This window comes from Rhinolophus ferrumequinum, chromosome 5 (genome assembly GCF_004115265.2).
Source record: "Rhinolophus ferrumequinum isolate MPI-CBG mRhiFer1 chromosome 5, mRhiFer1_v1.p, whole genome shotgun sequence".
Lineage (NCBI taxonomy): Eukaryota > Metazoa > Chordata > Mammalia > Chiroptera > Rhinolophidae > Rhinolophus > Rhinolophus ferrumequinum.
In genome coordinates, this window is record NC_046288.1 from 84,592,213 (window position 1) to 84,608,883 (window position 16,671).

Sequence of the window (16,671 nt, forward strand, 5' to 3'; positions counted from 1 at the left end):
GCAGTTTCCTTACCTGAAAAATGGAGATGACCCTTCTGTGTGGTGGCAGCATGAAGCACCACCTGCCCGGGGGAGCACACGCTGTCTGTCAGCTCCGTGGGTCCTGGCAGCTCGGGCCTCTGAAGAGTGGGCCTGGGGAGCGGTCAGTCCCTCCCCTCTGGTGTCTGAGCCCGAGCCTTGCCTCCAGAGCTGGCTTCTCCTCCCTCACCACGCTCAGGCACGCAGTTAGATAGACATGGCCAGGTACAAATGTTTTGTGGGAATTGTGAAGGCTTGACAGGAAAACAGCTCTCTGGTTCCTCACACACATTATGGGGCAGACAGATGCACACAGCTGGTGTCCTTTATAAACCTATAGCCACCTCATTAATTTAGCAGCACAGAAATACGCATGCAGCATTTTGCATCAGTTGAATTTGTACCTGAAATTACCACTTTTGATGTACAGTGCATTAATATGCAGTGGTCCAGGGGAGAAAAACGAACATCTCTTGCGGGAGAAAACTCCTTGAATTCTCTCTTCCTTCCGTGGGAAGAGCTCAGCGGCAGTCCTGGGAAGGCCCGGCCCTGTTTCTCCCCCACGCGTCCTGGCTGGAGCCGGGCGGAGCCCAGAGTGCACTGCGGCAGGGCAGTGGGCTTGGAGGGCTTCAGACCCTGAGGGCAGGAGGGCGGCTTTTGTTCCTGGCACCTATGGGAGCCGTCCAGATCCATGGCAGGGCTTCTGAGGAACCAGGACGGCCTGGTGTCAGCTTCCGGGGCCGTGGCTAGGCTGGCTCCCCTCACAGCCCCACAGGAGCTGAGTGGGCGCTTCGGATCCTTGCACGCCACCTGCTTAACCACTTTATGAGTGTAAACCAGGAGAGGCTTGTTTCAGTGTCCTATCCATAGCTAGTGTTTGAATCTAAATGTGGTTTAAAATACAGTCCAGCATTTGAAAGCTGCTGATAATGAATGGTTTTCAAGTGCAAGGGGAGAGGAGAGGGAGGGAGGGAGCGAGCAGGAAGCACAGCTGAGCAGTTGGGCTTGCAGGAGGGAGGGGGAGAACACCGTCTCTGCTCTAGGACTGCAGGGGTGCAGGGGACCGTGGCAGAGGCCATCTGGAGCAGGAGACGGAGCCCAGCAACCCTGGGCTCTTCGGGAGCTGGTAACTGAGAGGCCTGTGGGACTCTGCCAGGCTTAGAAGCGGGGAGGCTGAGGGGGGCGGAGGGAAGGTCGCCGGGGTGTCTGCCCTGTCTGATGACTGCGTGAAACGGGGATCTGAGGTGCAGTAGAAACCCGCCTAGCCCAGGGCCTGGGAATGGCCTTCCAAGAGGGGGTCATGAAGGCTGAGACATGGATGAGTAGACATCGGCCAGGTGAAAAGGTAAAAAGTGTTTTCTTTAAAAGGCACATTTTATTTAAAGTAGAATAATATTAAAGGCTTAACACTTCCATTTCAGTACATGAAAAATAGTAACTGATGCCAAGTATGGCTACACTTTTCTGCGAGAAGTACGTGGTGGAGGTCAGTTTTCAGTCGTACCTGACATTCATGCTCTGACCTTGGACTACTTCCTTTATCTGATGGCATCTGTACACAGACGGTCCCCCGTGCAGAGCCCTGCCCTGAACTCCAAGTGACTTGGTGTATCCACTTGGATGTCGTACTCGAAAAACTCAACTCTTGGCCTTTGCGTCCAAACCAGAGATCCCCATCGCCTTAAATGACAGCTCCGTCCTTGGAATTGCTCAGCCGGAGCCCAGCGTCCTTGACTCCCATTGCACTTCCGGTGAGGTAAAGCCACTCTCAGCACTGTCCAGATTCTTTGTACTCCTGGCCGCCCCCCTTCTGGCCTTGTCCGGTTGTTTCAGTGGCTGCCCAGGGAAGCCTGCCCTCCCCAGCAGGCGCTTCTCAGCAGCAGACCCTCCACTAGTTTTCCATTTCACACAGAATACGACCTAAGGGTCTCCTAGTAGCAGGTGAGGTCCTGCTCAGGTCCTGCTCGTGCTGGGCCCCTGGTCTCAAGGCGTCTCCATGAGTCCACCCCTTGGCTATTTTTGGCTTCAACCCTTGGATGTGCCGGGTCACCTCCTGCCTCGGAGCTTGTGAATGCACTGCTCCCTCTGGATGCTTTCCAGACCCTTCTCCTGGCTTGGGGCTTCCTCTTCCGGGCTTTCCGGACGTCACTGTGCAGTGATGTGTTCTTCTCTAACCACCCTGTTGACGTGTGTGTGTGTGTGTGCGTGCGCGCACGCATTCTCATACACGTGCACACCCTGACTGGCAGCCTGTCACCTACCCTGCTTGCAGTGAAATCGCGATCTGACAAACTGTGTTTTGTAGTTATACCCTCCACCCCCAGGGCAGGACGTGCTGTCTGTTTTGTCCGATGCTGTGTATCCTCAGTGCCGAAAAACAGTGACTAGCACATAGCAGGATTTAAAAAGCACTGAAGCCACCTGGGCTGACGGTCTCGGACTCAGGAGGGCTGAGATGTCAGGCGTGAGCTCCTGCAGAGCGGCAACGCCTGCGGCGGCGTAAGGATGGGCAGTTGGGCCTCCGGGTTCTGGCAAGGGCGTTCTTGGTCCTTCAGACGGTGGCTTCGTTATCAAGTTCAAAGGATCCAACGTAGTTGATGGAGACCCACACACCAAGTCTGAACTCAAGAATGTTGCTGAAGAAATTTCTTTTGTTAACTTTCCTTTGCCTATGGCGACATCATTTTCTGATCATTTTTTTTAACTCAGCCTCCGCTTTCAAGATGTAAGGGCTTGATTTCGATGAATGAGCTGGCAGGTGAGAGGTAGTACTGCAGATGAGGTCAGTTCTTTTTCATATTTTAAAAATGAACACGCTTTCTGTATGGAATTAAGAAGATTCTCTAGATCGAGACTAGCAATAGAAGAGCTCCTGGACTCCCTTTCATCATGTTTTCTAGACTGAGGAATGAGATCATGTTCTGTTTTAGAGACAGTAAGCAGCTCAGGCTGAGGGCTGCTTGTGCCTTTTAAAAACAAAGTGTCCTACATGCCCACGACAGTGTCTCCTGGTGACATTTAGCACAGCCTGGACGTTCAGGGCGTGGGCGTGGGGGTCGGGTTCAAAGTCTGGCTCTGCCAATTATTGTTGGCAGGACCTGGGGTGGTTTTTCTGACATCTGTCTCCATATTCCATCATCTGCGTTGAATGAAACCTGAATCGTTATGCCTTCCTTGAATCTCTTAGAGTTTTCAAGCACTGACAGGGGACAGCCTTGAAGCTTAGTGGGTCTTAAATAGCATGCTGTGTTGAATACCTGACTCCTCTGGGCCCTGGAAGAAAGGCTGCTGTCGGGCAGAACGCCCTGCCGGGCAGCTTTCAGACTGCATTGCATCCTGGGGTTTGCTGCAGACGGAAAGCCTGTGCCCGTGGCACCTGTGAAGCCTGTGTGCAGATTGGCCAGTGTGGTGTGATTTTCCTGGTGGGTCTGTCACAGGGAGGTGAGTCCTGCTGTGGACGGCTTGGTGACATTCCCTCCTGACCAAGGCCGCCCCGCAGTCTCAGCCCAGCACCTGAGCTCAGGTGCCTTCATGGGGCCCGTGTGCCCCTGGAGCTGGCACGGTTGCTAAGGCAACCCTGAAATCTGGAAGGGTGATTTTCCAGGCGTGTAGGAACTGTGCCCCACCAGCGGAGAATGACTGCTTCTCGTGAGTACTAGTCCTCACAGGTGGTGGGAGCCCCCGCCATCCGCCATCTAAAGCAGAGTGGGAGTCTGCCCTCTGACTCTGCAACACCTGCCAGGTGTCGGTGTTTGGTGCTGCAGGTGGATGAACGGGGCAGGGTCCCAGCTCTTGTGCAGTCTCCATGGGAAGACAGGCAGCACGTTGATAAGCAGCAGGAAGGAACATCTAGCTGGGCCTGGGGGTCAGGAGAGAGCCACACTGCGTGTCACACATGTTCATGGGACTCCCCTTTCTGTACTGCGCCTCCTGGGAGAAAAGTGGACAGGGCGCTTCAGAGTCGGGTGCACTGAATTGCACATTTCTGTTTCCCGTTTTCATCCCCCGCCAGGTTCTAATCTCTGCCTTATCACCCTCACATCCAGCGCCTACTGCAGAGTCAGCACGTAGTAGGTGCTTGATGACTATCTGTTGCTTGTAGAATTCAGACATCGTACAGTGTTTGACTTGGGTGAAAGCTGATGATGCTGTTTCATGAAACTTGAAACTCGGCCTTCGGAATGAGTGTAGGCCAGGTGCTGCCCCCGGCCCCCCACGTTCGTGCCTCGGCATGAGGGGACGGCCTTGGAGCATCTGTTGTAATGGGGTCCACCTGAGTTCAGACTTCTGTCTTTGTGCATCCCAAATCTGAAAAGTGCGCCTTCCCCCAGGATCTTCACCTTGTACAGTAAATCATTGCCCCTCGACCTGGCCTGCCGCATATGGGACGTGTTCTGTCGTGACGGGGAGGAGTTCCTGTTCCGCACGGCGCTGGGCATCCTGAAGCTGTTCGAGGGCGTCCTGTCCAACATGGACTTCATCCACATCGCGCAGTTCCTCACCCGGCTGCCCGACGACCTGCCCGCCGAGGACTGTTTTGCTTCCATAGCTGCCATTCAGATGCAGAGCCGAAACAAGAAGTGGGCGCAGGTAAGTGGAGCCTGGTCCCCTTTTTCCCCACAGAGACTTGGCTCGGTAGTATAATTTAGGAAGCGCCTTATTCAGAATCCCTCTGAGGAAACCCCCGTCTCCACAGTGCTCCTTGCGCTGGAAGTGAGGAGACCTGGGTTGGAGGCTGGGCTCTGCCTGCCACAGGGGTCTTGGGCAGTCATTTCCTCTTTGGGTCTCTGTCACATGGAGGTGCTGGAGGATGAAAACCTCCCCGCCCGTTCTGCAGTGCCAGAACTTCTGGTTTGCCATCTCAGTGCTCTCTGCTTGTCAAATAGCATTTTGTAAACCAAGCCCCCCCGCCCCACAAATGCCTGAGACAGAGCAAAGTGTACTAACACTCACTAAGCCCCTCTCCTGCCCCCACCGCGGCCCTGGGTGGGGTAGGTGGCCTTGTCGCTGTCTCACTGGTACACACCCAGACAGCTGAAATGTGTGCCCTCCGCAGAGGAGGATGGGAGGATGGCTTCCCAGGGCAAAGCTCCCGCCCCAGCTTCCCTGGGGTGTGTTATGACCTTGACTTTCCGACTTGTGCGCTCACGGGGCTGCCGATCTTCCTTTCCATCTCATGGTGCTTCCCCATGTTCCCCGCCCCACCCCCCACCGGCCCCCCACACCCACATGAACGCAGAGAGGGAAGGATGAAACCCAGAGCTGTCATTTTGTTTCTAGTGTTTTAGGAACTAGGTAAAAATGGGTTAAAACCAGCTCAGAGATTGCTGCCTGTCAGACGTTTTCTCGTAATAGTGGGGCAGTGACAGGAGTGAGCCTGGTGGCCGTGGGCGAGCACCGTTGGGGTTTATGCGGTCCCAGGCCCCGTGCACATTTCTCTTCAGTGCTGCCCTTGAGGTGAAGGCCCTGGTGAGCTTTCCAAAACAAGTAAATGTTGATGTTTGGTTGGCAGTCCCTATTACTTAGAGGCAGGGGGATTTCTCTACTGTTAGTCCTTCTGTGCATCCTATTTGAAACCTACACAAAAATGCTTCTGCTTTACCCCTTGTAATTTGTAATTCCATGAAAGTGGCACGATTAGCGCTGGGGCTACGAAGATCCCTGGGTTTTGAAATCGGAGTATCGGGGTTTGAGTTCGTATGAGCAGGTCACTTCTGTAAGCACCCGCTGCTCGGGTGCCTTCTGATGGGGTGTTAACTATTCCGGCCACCGTGCGTGAAGCTGAGTGCTCTGCTTGGCTAGACTGGGCATTCACTAAATGCAGCCATCCTTATTGTCACTACTGTCCCTGAGGAGTCCCAGCCGATGGAATGTGTGAGCGGTGAAGGTGTTAACCAGGGGCTAAGAGGGCAGGGAGAAGGCACCTCAGGAAGGCGTGAGAAGAGCTGACTTCGGGCCGGCCGTGAGGGATGGAGAACTGGCCGTTGAAGCGGGGCACAGGGCAGTGCAGCCGCTGTGCACGGGCCCAGGAGGCCTCTGAGCAGCCGGGAGCCCGGCTGTGGTGGTGGTGGCTTTTGGGCGGGACGTGGAAGGGGGAGTCCTGTAGCCCTGTCTGGACACTGGCACGGTGGCTGGTGGGAAGTGGTTGTGGGACGTTTGCGTGCGTGGCATGGCTGCGTTTCCATGTCAGAAAGATGAATCTGGATCCAGGGGGAAGGTGCCGGGCGCGGCGGAAGTGGGAGCCTCTTGGGATTGGTGTTTCCATGTGTGTCACCCACGGACGTCTTCCCTGTGCTCCCCAGGTGCTGACTGCCCTGCAGAAGGACAGCCGGGATATGGACAAAGGCAGCCCATCTCTCAGGCACTGAGGCGGCAGGCGGGTGCATGTGCGGCGGCGAGGCAGCGCTCCAGGCAGCACCGGTGTCGTTTCCGACGGACGCGCTGGCAGCCGAGCAGGGCTGCTGGCACGTCTGATCCTAATATTGGAGCTGGCCTTAAACACGACAAACAATTTTCAAGAATTCAACCCAGGCTGAGCCTTACGAAGCTCCGTGGATAGTGACCTGGTGTTGTGGGCTGTGGCCAACCACTGCATCTCCTGCATGGTTAAAAATAGGGCAGTGGCTAACTCCCTCCCCTTCCTTCAGCAAAGTTAATTAAACCGTCATGCTTTCCTGTCGACCCCTGGAAAGGACATTATAATCTTTCTAGCCGAGGTGCCCGAGAAGGGCTTTGGGAGACCTCAGAGCTGTTACTGGCTCCTGTTTACCTGGTTGTGTAAGAAGGAGACTGCTGAGTTCGTTATCGAGATAATCTTTCCAGAAACGGAGGGCGTTATAAAGCCCACCTACCAAAGATGCATTAGGGGAAAGTGGGCTCGCAGGATAGTCGTGGACACGTGCTCATGGGCGCCTTGGACCCGGCCTGACTCTCGGGTTGACGTTGTACCATGTTGCCTTGACACGGTTACAGTACGAGGGCTGGAGATGCGTGCTGAAGGTCTGGGGGGACCCTGCGCTCCCAGAGATGGCTCCCTACACCTGTTGAGCAGAGGTGGAAAGTTCGAGCAGGAAGAAGTGTTCACACAGATGAAGGCCATGACAGCAGACAGTCTTAAAGCTGATGGAAAGAGAATGGAGACAGCCCTCTCAGTAAAAGGGGAGGGGCAGAGGCTGTTAAGACCTGCTCCCTCTGGCATCTACTCGTTTCTGTGCAGGCTGGGGACATCACGATGTGGGGGGGGGGGGCAGGCGGCTGCTCCCTCGCTCTGACAGAAGGCACCTCTGTCCTTTGTCACCTGAATGGCAGGACCAGCCCTGAGTGTCAGTGTTCCCCTCCTCACGCCTTTGGCTCTAACAGAGTGTTTTAGGGCTGAGGAACGAGCAACACATCCAGCGGCCCAGAGAGCCTTGGCAGAGTTCTCGGTATCTGCCAGCAGCCTGTCCCCATTTTAGCCAGTGTCCCCAAGTTCACTAGCACCTGTTTTGTTCTAGCTTTTCCTTGATTAATTTTGAGAACTTTATATCAAGAATTTTGGTTATCCAAATGCAAAAAAAATGAATAGTTTTTGCACAGAGTAGTCCAAAGGACAGACAGATTTCTATGGAAACAGGTTCCCACGTGACGATCCGTTGGCGTGTTGATCTCTGCGAGAGCTGGGTGGTCCAGGTTCGAGGGCACCGTTAGTGACACGGTGCATGCTGCAGCGTGGTCTGGCATCCCCCGGTCCTTCTCAGCCATTCTTCCCACCCCCGGGGAGTGTCCCAGGATTGCTCGTTTGTGATGTTGGGCGCGCCCTTGGCTCTGAGAGTAGCAGGCATGGGGTGAGGGGTGAAGCCTGACTGGCGTTACTTTATAGGTTTCCTCCATCTGCCATCTCCGCAGATGGCACTTCTAGGTGAGGGGCAGGTTGTCCTCCATCCCAGCTCTGTTGTGTGTGTGGTCTTCCCGAGATCGCCTTTGTTCCCTTATCTCCTTCCCGGAAGTTGCCAGGGAGCTTGCATATCATCACGGATCCCACTTTCTGCCTCAGCCTTTAAATGCTGGCTCGCCCGGCCTCCGGGAGGACGGTTCTGCCTTCCCCAGGCCTCGGCAGCCTTCCATCGCAGCTGTTCCCTGACACCACACTGCTGAATGTAACCCAGGCTGAGCCGGGCAGCCGACCTCGCCAGTGTGCCCAGCTTCGCTCCATGACGTGGGCTTTCTGTTCCTGAAAGATGTACATATTTTCTTACTGTACATAAAGATGTCCCTTAAGTCGTGACAGAAAGCAGTGCACCGGGGCGGCGTGCAGTCCCCTCAGCTGCACGCGGAACGGCTCGTGCATTCCCAACACAGCCCTTAACACGTTCTGTCCAACAGTTTGACGTAAATCTCTTTGGAGAGCACCATTTATGCGTTAAGTTTTTCAGCAGGATCCCATGCCAATCTGGAATACTTACCAAATCTCTGGTTCAGAAGAGGTTTTTATGACCAGTGCCCAGATCCCATGAGGTCTTGCTGGTTTGCTGTGCCCACTTCAGAGGCCAGGAAGTTCTAGGTCCCCATCCAGAGCCACGCGACCCCCTGCACAGAGAGAGAGGGCTGCTGCAGACAGAGCACAGGGCTGGCTCTCTGTGTGACATTGTCGTTGAAGAAAACTGGAAACAAACCGAAATGCTGCACACTTCGGACATCTGCACTTTCCACTTCCCAGGCCAGATTCGCAGAACCTCAGACTTCAGGGTTGGGACCTCGGTGCAACTGGCACTTTAGAGGCGAAAGCTGCGTCCCTACCAGCCCTTGAAATCTTGTCCAGAAACAAGGTTCACTCTAAGAGGTACTTTTTAACTGCTCAGTTTTGACTATTTTAAATAGTTTGCTGATAGAAAACTCCTGATGACACTTGCTACATATCATGTTTTAATTGCTTGTACAGTTAAACTTTAATTTTATTTAGTAAAGTATCAAATTAGAACTTTTTGGATTGTAAATATGTGGTTTTATTAAATAAAAGTCTTGTAAAATTGTTACTTCTATTCAGTGTAGTTTGGTTTAAAATTGAAGTTCTCACCTTGAAGTATGGCAAAAACTTGACTTTGAGCATTGTACTGTTTCAGTTAAAATCCACTTATTAGGATGAGTTCAATAAAAAAAGATGGTGCAGTTATGGTAATTTGGCCAAGGATTCTAAAGTTTAGTGCGCCCCGTCCAAGCTGAAGGGGAACCCTGACACTGCGCTCCTCTCAGCTTGATCTCTGCCCATGGCTTTATTCCCCTACTCCCCCTGTCCCTGTGTCTGCCACACTCGCCCGCTCCTGCTCCCTGAGCCCCCGAAGCCCGCAGTGTGGTCCCAGCAGGTGGTCTCCTTCCCCTGTGCCCACCCCTGGGTTCTTCTGCCTCCCTAAGAAACCTGCTGCCCACCAGCTGTCAGTGGGGAGACCCTGGGCCAGTGTGTGCCTCTGTTCCCATTACAGTGGCACTGAGCCTGAAGCGGTCCTCAGGGTCACCTGGGACAAGGCAGAGGGAATGCTACCGTGTCAGCTACTCAGGCCCAGTGCACGAGGCCCAGGGAGGGGCGAGCCTCAAGGCCTGCGCTCTCTGGGCTGTCTTGTGACCCCTGAGCAGACGCAGCCGCCCCTCCTGTCACCCCCTGGTCCTTCTGGGCCTGTGTTGGGGAACTCGCTTACCTGCCTCCCGGCCCATCCTTCCCTGGACATCGAGCAGCTTCGGGGCCTTTGCTCAGATGTCCTTGGCCCCCAGCATGATGCTCAGAAACAGTGTCCCGCTCTTGACCACAGTGAGCTGCTTCGCCTCTCGGCAGTTCTGCACAGGCGGTGAGGTGAGTGACAGACGAGGGTGGTCATGGCTGCCCGCAGTCAGGTTTGCTGGGGGCTTGCTGGCTGCTCCACCCACGCCAGGCCCTGGCTGAAGTGCTCTGAATGGCTTCTTCGGTCTCCACAGCTGCTCTGTCATTGTCCCCGCTTCAGGGCTGTGACTCAGAACAGTAGTCTGCTTGGGCTCCTATAGCCAGTGAGTGGCAGGGCCGAGCTCTGGCACAGAAACGCCCCTCCCCAGAGAACATGCCAGCTGCGGGGCCTCCGGAAGCTCTTCTCCTCTAGCCGACCTCAACTCCAAGTGCAGGGTTTGAGGGGAGGCCCGGAGCCACTCACCTGAGCAGCTGTGTGCTCGTCCAATGGCCGGCTCCTGGGGGCGGGCCTCAGGGAAACAGGCAGTGGGGGTAGAAGTTGGGCAATGTTTTCCTAAGCGAAACGGGGCGGGGGGTGGAGGGGAGGGAGGGGTTGGGGGGGTGCTGCCAGCTCAAAACCCACCTCCCTAAGCGTGGAGGCTGCCACGAAGGCAAGAGAGGGAACAGATGCAGCAGGAGCATGGGCGGAGAGGCCGGGACCTAGAGATGAGCCGTGGGTCACGAGATGGACGGCAGAGGGAAACCGTGGAGCCAAAGCAAGTCCTCAGATGGGGCCACGTGATGCTCGAGCACCCAGGAACTTGGCCATGACTTAAGGTCCCAGATATTTCTAAGAGGCCTGCAGCATGTCCAGCTCATGTTTTGGCGCTGGGCTCCTCCGTGAGCGCCGCCGCCCCTGCAGACATCTTGCTCTAGGGCGGGGCTGCGCCGCTGGGCAGGCCACGCCCAGGCTCTGTCTTCAGGACTAACTGCCTAACCCCTCTCCCGGGAAGCCTCAGCCCTGCGGGGTTCCCTATGGAGCGAGGGAGGGGTAGTGGCCTTCTCTCTGGCAAAGCCCAGGCTGGACCCCAGAACCTCAACAGTTTTTTTAATAAACTGCTCCAATCAAAAATAAACCCACGTTTTTAAGGTGCAGTTTACCTGCAGGTTAGGAACAGGAGAATTGAAATTTTCTAAGCCTCATCTTGTTTTCTATAACCAAGGTTTCCACTGATTTGTGAGGATTAAAATAAATAAGATGCCAAACAGATTGTTTCATTAAAAGAAACAAATTGCAATAGCTAGACTCATGCTCTTAACATATAAACTTGCAGTGTCTTGCACTCTTAGTGAAGTTAGGAATTTTTAGAACTCTGGATTTTCAAGTGAAAATGCATGTTCATTGTATAAAACTTGTAAATTACAGAAAAGCACAAAGAACAATCCTAATTTCACCACCCAGAAAAGAGATACTTCTTCAGAGTATATTATTTTCCTAGTTTACAAGTGAGTACACTGAGGCTTAGAGGATTGCGGTATTTGTCCCAGGTCAGAAGAGAATGAATCCAGGTCAGTCGGATTCCAGTCTTTGTTCTCCAGCCCTTCCCTGTCTTCTCCTCGCACCTCATGTTTGGCACCCTGTGGGTGAACTATTAGAAGACATCAATTGAAAAATTGGAGAGGGTGTAAATTTGTTAATTAAAATATGCACGTATTTAATCATTGGTTATTTAAATAAAAATTAGACAAGCCTTTGAAAGGACTGTTACATGGGAAGGAGGAGACACGAATTTTAGTGGTGCTCTTCCTGCCAGCCCTAGCTCCAGCAGCTTCTCTGACATACCCCTAACACAGCAGACGTGGTCTCCTGGAGTCCTTTCCATCCCTAGCTTTTGCAGGATTCCTCACTCTGACATTAAGACTTTCTGAAAGTTTAAAATAAAACACCAGATTGGGGTGTATGAACTCCAATATCATTTAACGGACAGGCACCCTTGAGCAATGGCAAAATCTAAATTATGGCTGCAGATGAACTTACAAAAAAAGAATGTATTTTTATTTATATAATTAAAAATCCCAGATGTGGTAAGTCACCAAAATGATTTTCACTCATTAATGAAACAGTGTGTCATTTTCAGATGCTCCGGGCTGTACCTAGGTAGGTGCCCGATTCACTCCAGCCGGTGCTGCCATAAAACACACAAACCTCCCGGAACCTTGAAGGGGGACACTTACGACTCAGACCGAGTATTAAAAGTCTGCTTTCATACAACTTCTTGCTCACATTTGTGCGCACATTTTTCAGGTCCTGTACTTTTTGGTAAGGAGATGAAAATATCTTTAGCCTTTGATTTTAGCATTCATAAAAATAATCTCAGTTTTAGAGGTTTCTATTGGGTTGGTGCAAAAGTAATTGCGGTTTAACAGATTAAAAATAATTGCAAAAATCGCAGTTACTTTTGCACCAACCTACTCTCCCTGGAATGGACAGCTATGTTTCTGTAGTATGCTTCCATGACAACAAGCCCACTTCCCTGTCATTTCCTTTGTTGGTTGTACTTCTTGAAAGATCCTCTACCTACCTATAATTATTTTTGAATTTGACCTGACATACATAATAGGCATTCAAGTAACACTTATTTTCAGGAAGCAAGACTGGCATTATATTAATGTATTTATTATTATTTTTTTTTATTGGGGAAGGGGAACAGGACTTTATTGGGGAACAGTGTGTACTTCCAGGATTTTTTCCAAGTGAAGTTGTTGTCCTTTCACTTGTAGTTGTGGAGGGCGCAGCTCAGCTCCAGGTCGTTTCCGTCGCTAGTTACAGGGGGCGCAGCCCACCATCCCTTGCAGGAGTTGAACCAGCAACTTTGTGGTTGAGAGGACGCGCTCCAACCAACTGAGCCATCCGGGAGCTCAGCGGCAGCTCAGCTCAAGGTGCCGTGTTCAATCTTAGTTGCAGGGGGCACAGCCCACCATCCCTTGTGGGACTCGAGGAATTGAACTGGCAACCTTGTGGTTGAGAGCCCACTGGCCCATGTGGGAATTGAACCGGCAGCCTTCGGAGTTAGGAGCACGGAGCTCTAACCGCCTGAGCCACCGGGCCCGCCCTGTGTTTAATAAATGTATTGAGCATCGATTATGTCCTTGGCACTGTGGGGGAGGTTGACAAACCAAAAGTCCTTGTCATCCAGGGACCTTGCCTCGTAGGGGTGCAGAGAACTAAGCAGACAGTCACAAAGCAGTGGGTCAAAGGCTGGCACGGGGCTAAACAGCATGTCAGTAGGACTGCGGGGGGATGCCTTAGGCTCTGCCAGGCTTCCTCAGACGGAATCTATCTAAAGAAACAATTTGTGCATGTGTTGGTATTTTATGATTAAAAGCTCGCCTATAATCTAATTAGAAAGAACCTTGTTAGAAGTAATCAACAGATTATGTATCTTCTAATTAACAGTAACATCTCCGGCATACGGTAATGTAATTTGAGAGAGCTTCAGTAATTGTGCCCGTTAAAACAAGGCCAGCCTCTTCCTTCTCTTTTGTATCTGTGCTCTTTGTGAGTGGAGTCAAGGCTGATGAGGGAATGTTTGGTTCACCCTTGTCATGCAGGGTGTCATGCAGGGTCTCTGGTCCCGCTCCCCACACAAGAACGCAGGACATGGTGAGGCCAAAAAGGAACACCCACGGAGCCATAGATAGGGGAGTCATACCACTACTATATTCTCGCTGGTGGCTGGGTTGCAGACACAGGAAACAGGATCCACACGATCTGCAACCCGCCGTCCACTTCTGTCTGCCAACCAACCAACCCCACATGCCAGCTGCAATGCACCATGCTAACTGCAATCCGCGCTTGCAGGCTCAGCCACCATCTTCTTGCTAGCCCCCATTTTCTGCTAGCGTAGCCACGGCAGTTATATTAGTGGCCAATGGCTCAATGGTTACAGCTGACGGCCAATGAGCCACAGCTGATGGCCATCCAATCACAGTTGATGGCCATTTACTACCTGAGCCAGCAGCACCTTTCCACGTGAGGCCGACAGCCTGGAAACTGCACTCCTGTCCCCACAACCCTAGATACTTGCCAATGGGTCAAAATCAGCTGATGATACCCGTTCTCCCTCTAGTGAACCAAAGGGATGGACACTCATAATGAAAGCCGCTTGCTTGGTGAAGGCACCAAGCATGTTGCCAGTTTCACTCTGAAGCCTCCCCAACCACAGAAGAACCCAGTGCTGCTTTTCGCTGGAGGCACACAGCAAACATTCTGTTCGCCAGTGATTTACTACTTAACTTTGGCTTTGATGAACGGGTCGAGAGAAAACAAAAATTGTAGAGGATAAGGAGAATGGAAGTAAGAAGTCAAAGATTTTACTCCCTTCATTGTTACGTGTGTGTGGCTGGATAAGTATATTATTATTTTAAAAAGTATATTCAAGCTGTGGAATGTAGCCAGGGATTTTAATGAACCTTTATTGGCTTCAAAGGAAACACTTTGGGTTAATCTAAGGGAATTAGTGAGCTTTGAATTGAGACTGACTTGACACTACACAGCTTAATAAATCCAAAGGGATTTAATAATTAGCTTAATGCACAGGAATTTTGGGGTGTCCTGCCCATTGGCTGAACCTTCCCACATACGGCAGAGGATCAGTTCTCAGTATCAGGCCATTGAAATTATGGAATTGCTCAGATACAAAAAGGCTTTCAGCAGCTTTTTAGGAGAAGTCAGGTATACTGCTGTTTGTGTCTCTGGACCTGTTTTACTTAACCCCTATAAAACTGACCGCTAACCCAATTTTGGAAGCTGAAAAATTATGCGATACAAAATGTAGTTCCATCCTAAATATCACAGGCCTTTTAAAGAGTGGCAACAAATGGAGAATAAGTTGATGGAGGATAACGTGCTGAGAGGAGCCGTTCTGCCGCCTCTTCTCATCAGCCATGTCAACGGGGCAGAAAGGCTCTAGCTTCCCGGATCTTCTGCCTCACTCCTCGGCAGGACAGGGTAAGGCCAGCGTGGTGGTGCTTCAGGGACTCTAAGCGCTGCCGGAGCCCTTCCGTCTTGCCCACCTTCTCTTCCAGGTCCCGAAGGAGAGACTCCTTGCCCAGAAGGCCACTCTTCAGATTCAGCTTGATGTTGTCAACCCGCAGGCTGTCTCTGGCTTGCTTAGTCTTGGTCAGGATGTCCCTCTTTAGGGCCACCTGAGTCTCAATGTCCAAAAGCTGTGACTTTCTGCCTGCATTTTCTAGTTCCATAAAGTGGAGCTTTTCTTTCACGTGGGTAATTATTTGCACGTTGTTGTTCACCTTCTTGCGCAGTTTCAAAAGCTCCTCATTTCGCTCCTCAACTTTCTCATTGAAGGTCTGGTTCTCAATCTTAAGCTGTTCAAAGTCGATGAGCAGCAGGCCCCCGGCCATGTCCTCCTGGGCACTCATCCTGGTATCGAAATGCACCAGGCCCTGCCTCAGCTGCACGTTCTCCAGCCTCACGGCACTCATCTCCTTCTGCTTCTTGTCCTCCAGCGCCTGGATCTGCTCTACTTCTCGCAGAGCGGCCTGGCGACCGCCCCTCATCCGACAGCTGCCCATGGCCTGCAGCATCACCTGCTTCTTGAGCGCCTGGAAGTCTCGCCACGCCTTGTCCACCTTGGTCAGCTTCTCCTCGCACTGCAGCTTCAGCTGGTCCAGCTCCTGGTGATACCAGTCCAGGTCGTCCGCCTGATGCTTCCTCAGCTCCTCCAGCACGGCGAGGTGGCTGAAGTATGCCTCCTCCTTCTCGGTGGACTCGGGCTCCGCGCCCCTGTCGGCCCCCTCGGCTGTGTCCAGGCCCTTCTTCCTGCGCAGCGCATCCGAGATCTTCTGCTGCAGGTAGATGTTGTAGCGCTGGTAGCAGCCGCGCTCCACCACCAGGGAGCGGTACTGCTCCAGGAGCTCAGTGCGCAGCTGCCGCTCCTGCGCCTTCTGCACCTCCTCCGTCCATTCCAGACCCTCCTGGAGCCCCTCGTCCAGACCGTGGCGCTCCAGCTCCAGCTCGCTCTTGGCCGGGCTTCCTCCCACACTCTTCCCCTCGCTCTCGTCCTCCTTCACCTCCTCCTCCCGTCCCTCACGCTCAGCCTCCGGGACGGTCGCAGCCTCTTCCTGGCCGGTCGTGGACAGCGGCAGAGAGCTCCGCGACGGGGCTTCCTTCCGCCTCTCCTCCGCTTCCTCCTCCCTCTCCTCCTCCTCGGGTTCCTCGGGTTCCTCGGGCCCGCCTTCGGACTCCGGCTTGGCTGGCTCCTCAGGTCCGGCCTCCGCCACCTCCTCTTGCTCGGCCTCGGTCGGCCATTCCCGCTCTCCGGGCCCCTCCTTGCCCGCGGCTTCGGTGGCCTCTGGCCCTTCCCGGGGCTCGGCGGGCTCTGTAGGCTCGGCGGGCTCGGCCGGCTCGGCCACGGCGACGCCTCCCTCAGCAGCCTCTATGGTCTCCGGCTGCGGCTCCGGCTCCGCGGTGTCCGCCGGGGACTGGGAGCCAGAGCTGGCCGTGATCTCGGACAGCCGCGCGGCCAGGCTCTCCACATGTCTGTCTTCCTGCTCAGGGTCCCCAGTGTGCTCCGAGTGGCTGTCCATCTCCCTCCGGCTCCGCCAGCGCCACTGACTCCAGTTGCCGGCTGTTAGGTTTCCAGGGGCAACCAGAGGCGCTCGCGGTGGGTCCGGCGATTGGCCAGGCGTCAGCCCGGCGCCCTGCCCATTCTTCCCGCCTTCCTGCAGAATCAGGCCAATGAGAGGCCGCAAGCGAACGAAGGGAGGCGTTGATTGGGAGAGGGAGTAGGCTCGCGCCGAGAGGGGCGTGGCGCACCCGCAGCGTTAACTTTCCGCCCAATTCCCACCGCCAGGCCTGGGGCGGGGCGTCTGGAGAGGCTCCGAGGGGCGGGCGGCCGGCGCAAGGGGCGCGCAGGCGCAGAGCGGCGCGCCGGGTCCCCGCGCGGTGGCGCGCGCGGGGCGCC

General features: G+C 53.7%; 2 protein-coding genes across 6 annotated transcripts in view; one reads left to right on the forward strand and one right to left on the reverse strand.

The window, feature by feature from the left end:
* Window positions 1–9,035, forward strand: part of TBC1D14 (TBC1 domain family member 14) — a 95,478-nt gene extending 86,443 nt beyond the window's left edge. For all 5 annotated transcript variants that reach the window (XM_033105590.1, XM_033105592.1, XM_033105591.1 and 2 more), the window contains 2 exons: window positions 4,350–4,608; window positions 6,321–9,035. In XM_033105590.1, the coding sequence (XP_032961481.1) occupies window positions 4,350–4,608; window positions 6,321–6,386 (325 nt within the window). In that variant the 3' untranslated portion in view covers window positions 6,387–9,035. The remainder of the gene's footprint in view (window positions 1–4,349; window positions 4,609–6,320) is intronic.
* A 4,602-nt stretch (window positions 9,036–13,637) lies between these two features.
* Window positions 13,638–16,484, reverse strand: CCDC96 (coiled-coil domain containing 96). The gene has a single exon (XM_033105522.1). The coding sequence runs from the start codon at window positions 16,292–16,294 to the stop codon at window positions 14,636–14,638; it is 1,659 nt and encodes a 552-aa protein (XP_032961413.1). The 5' UTR covers window positions 16,295–16,484; the 3' UTR covers window positions 13,638–14,635.
* Window positions 16,485–16,671: the final 187 nt, after the last annotated feature.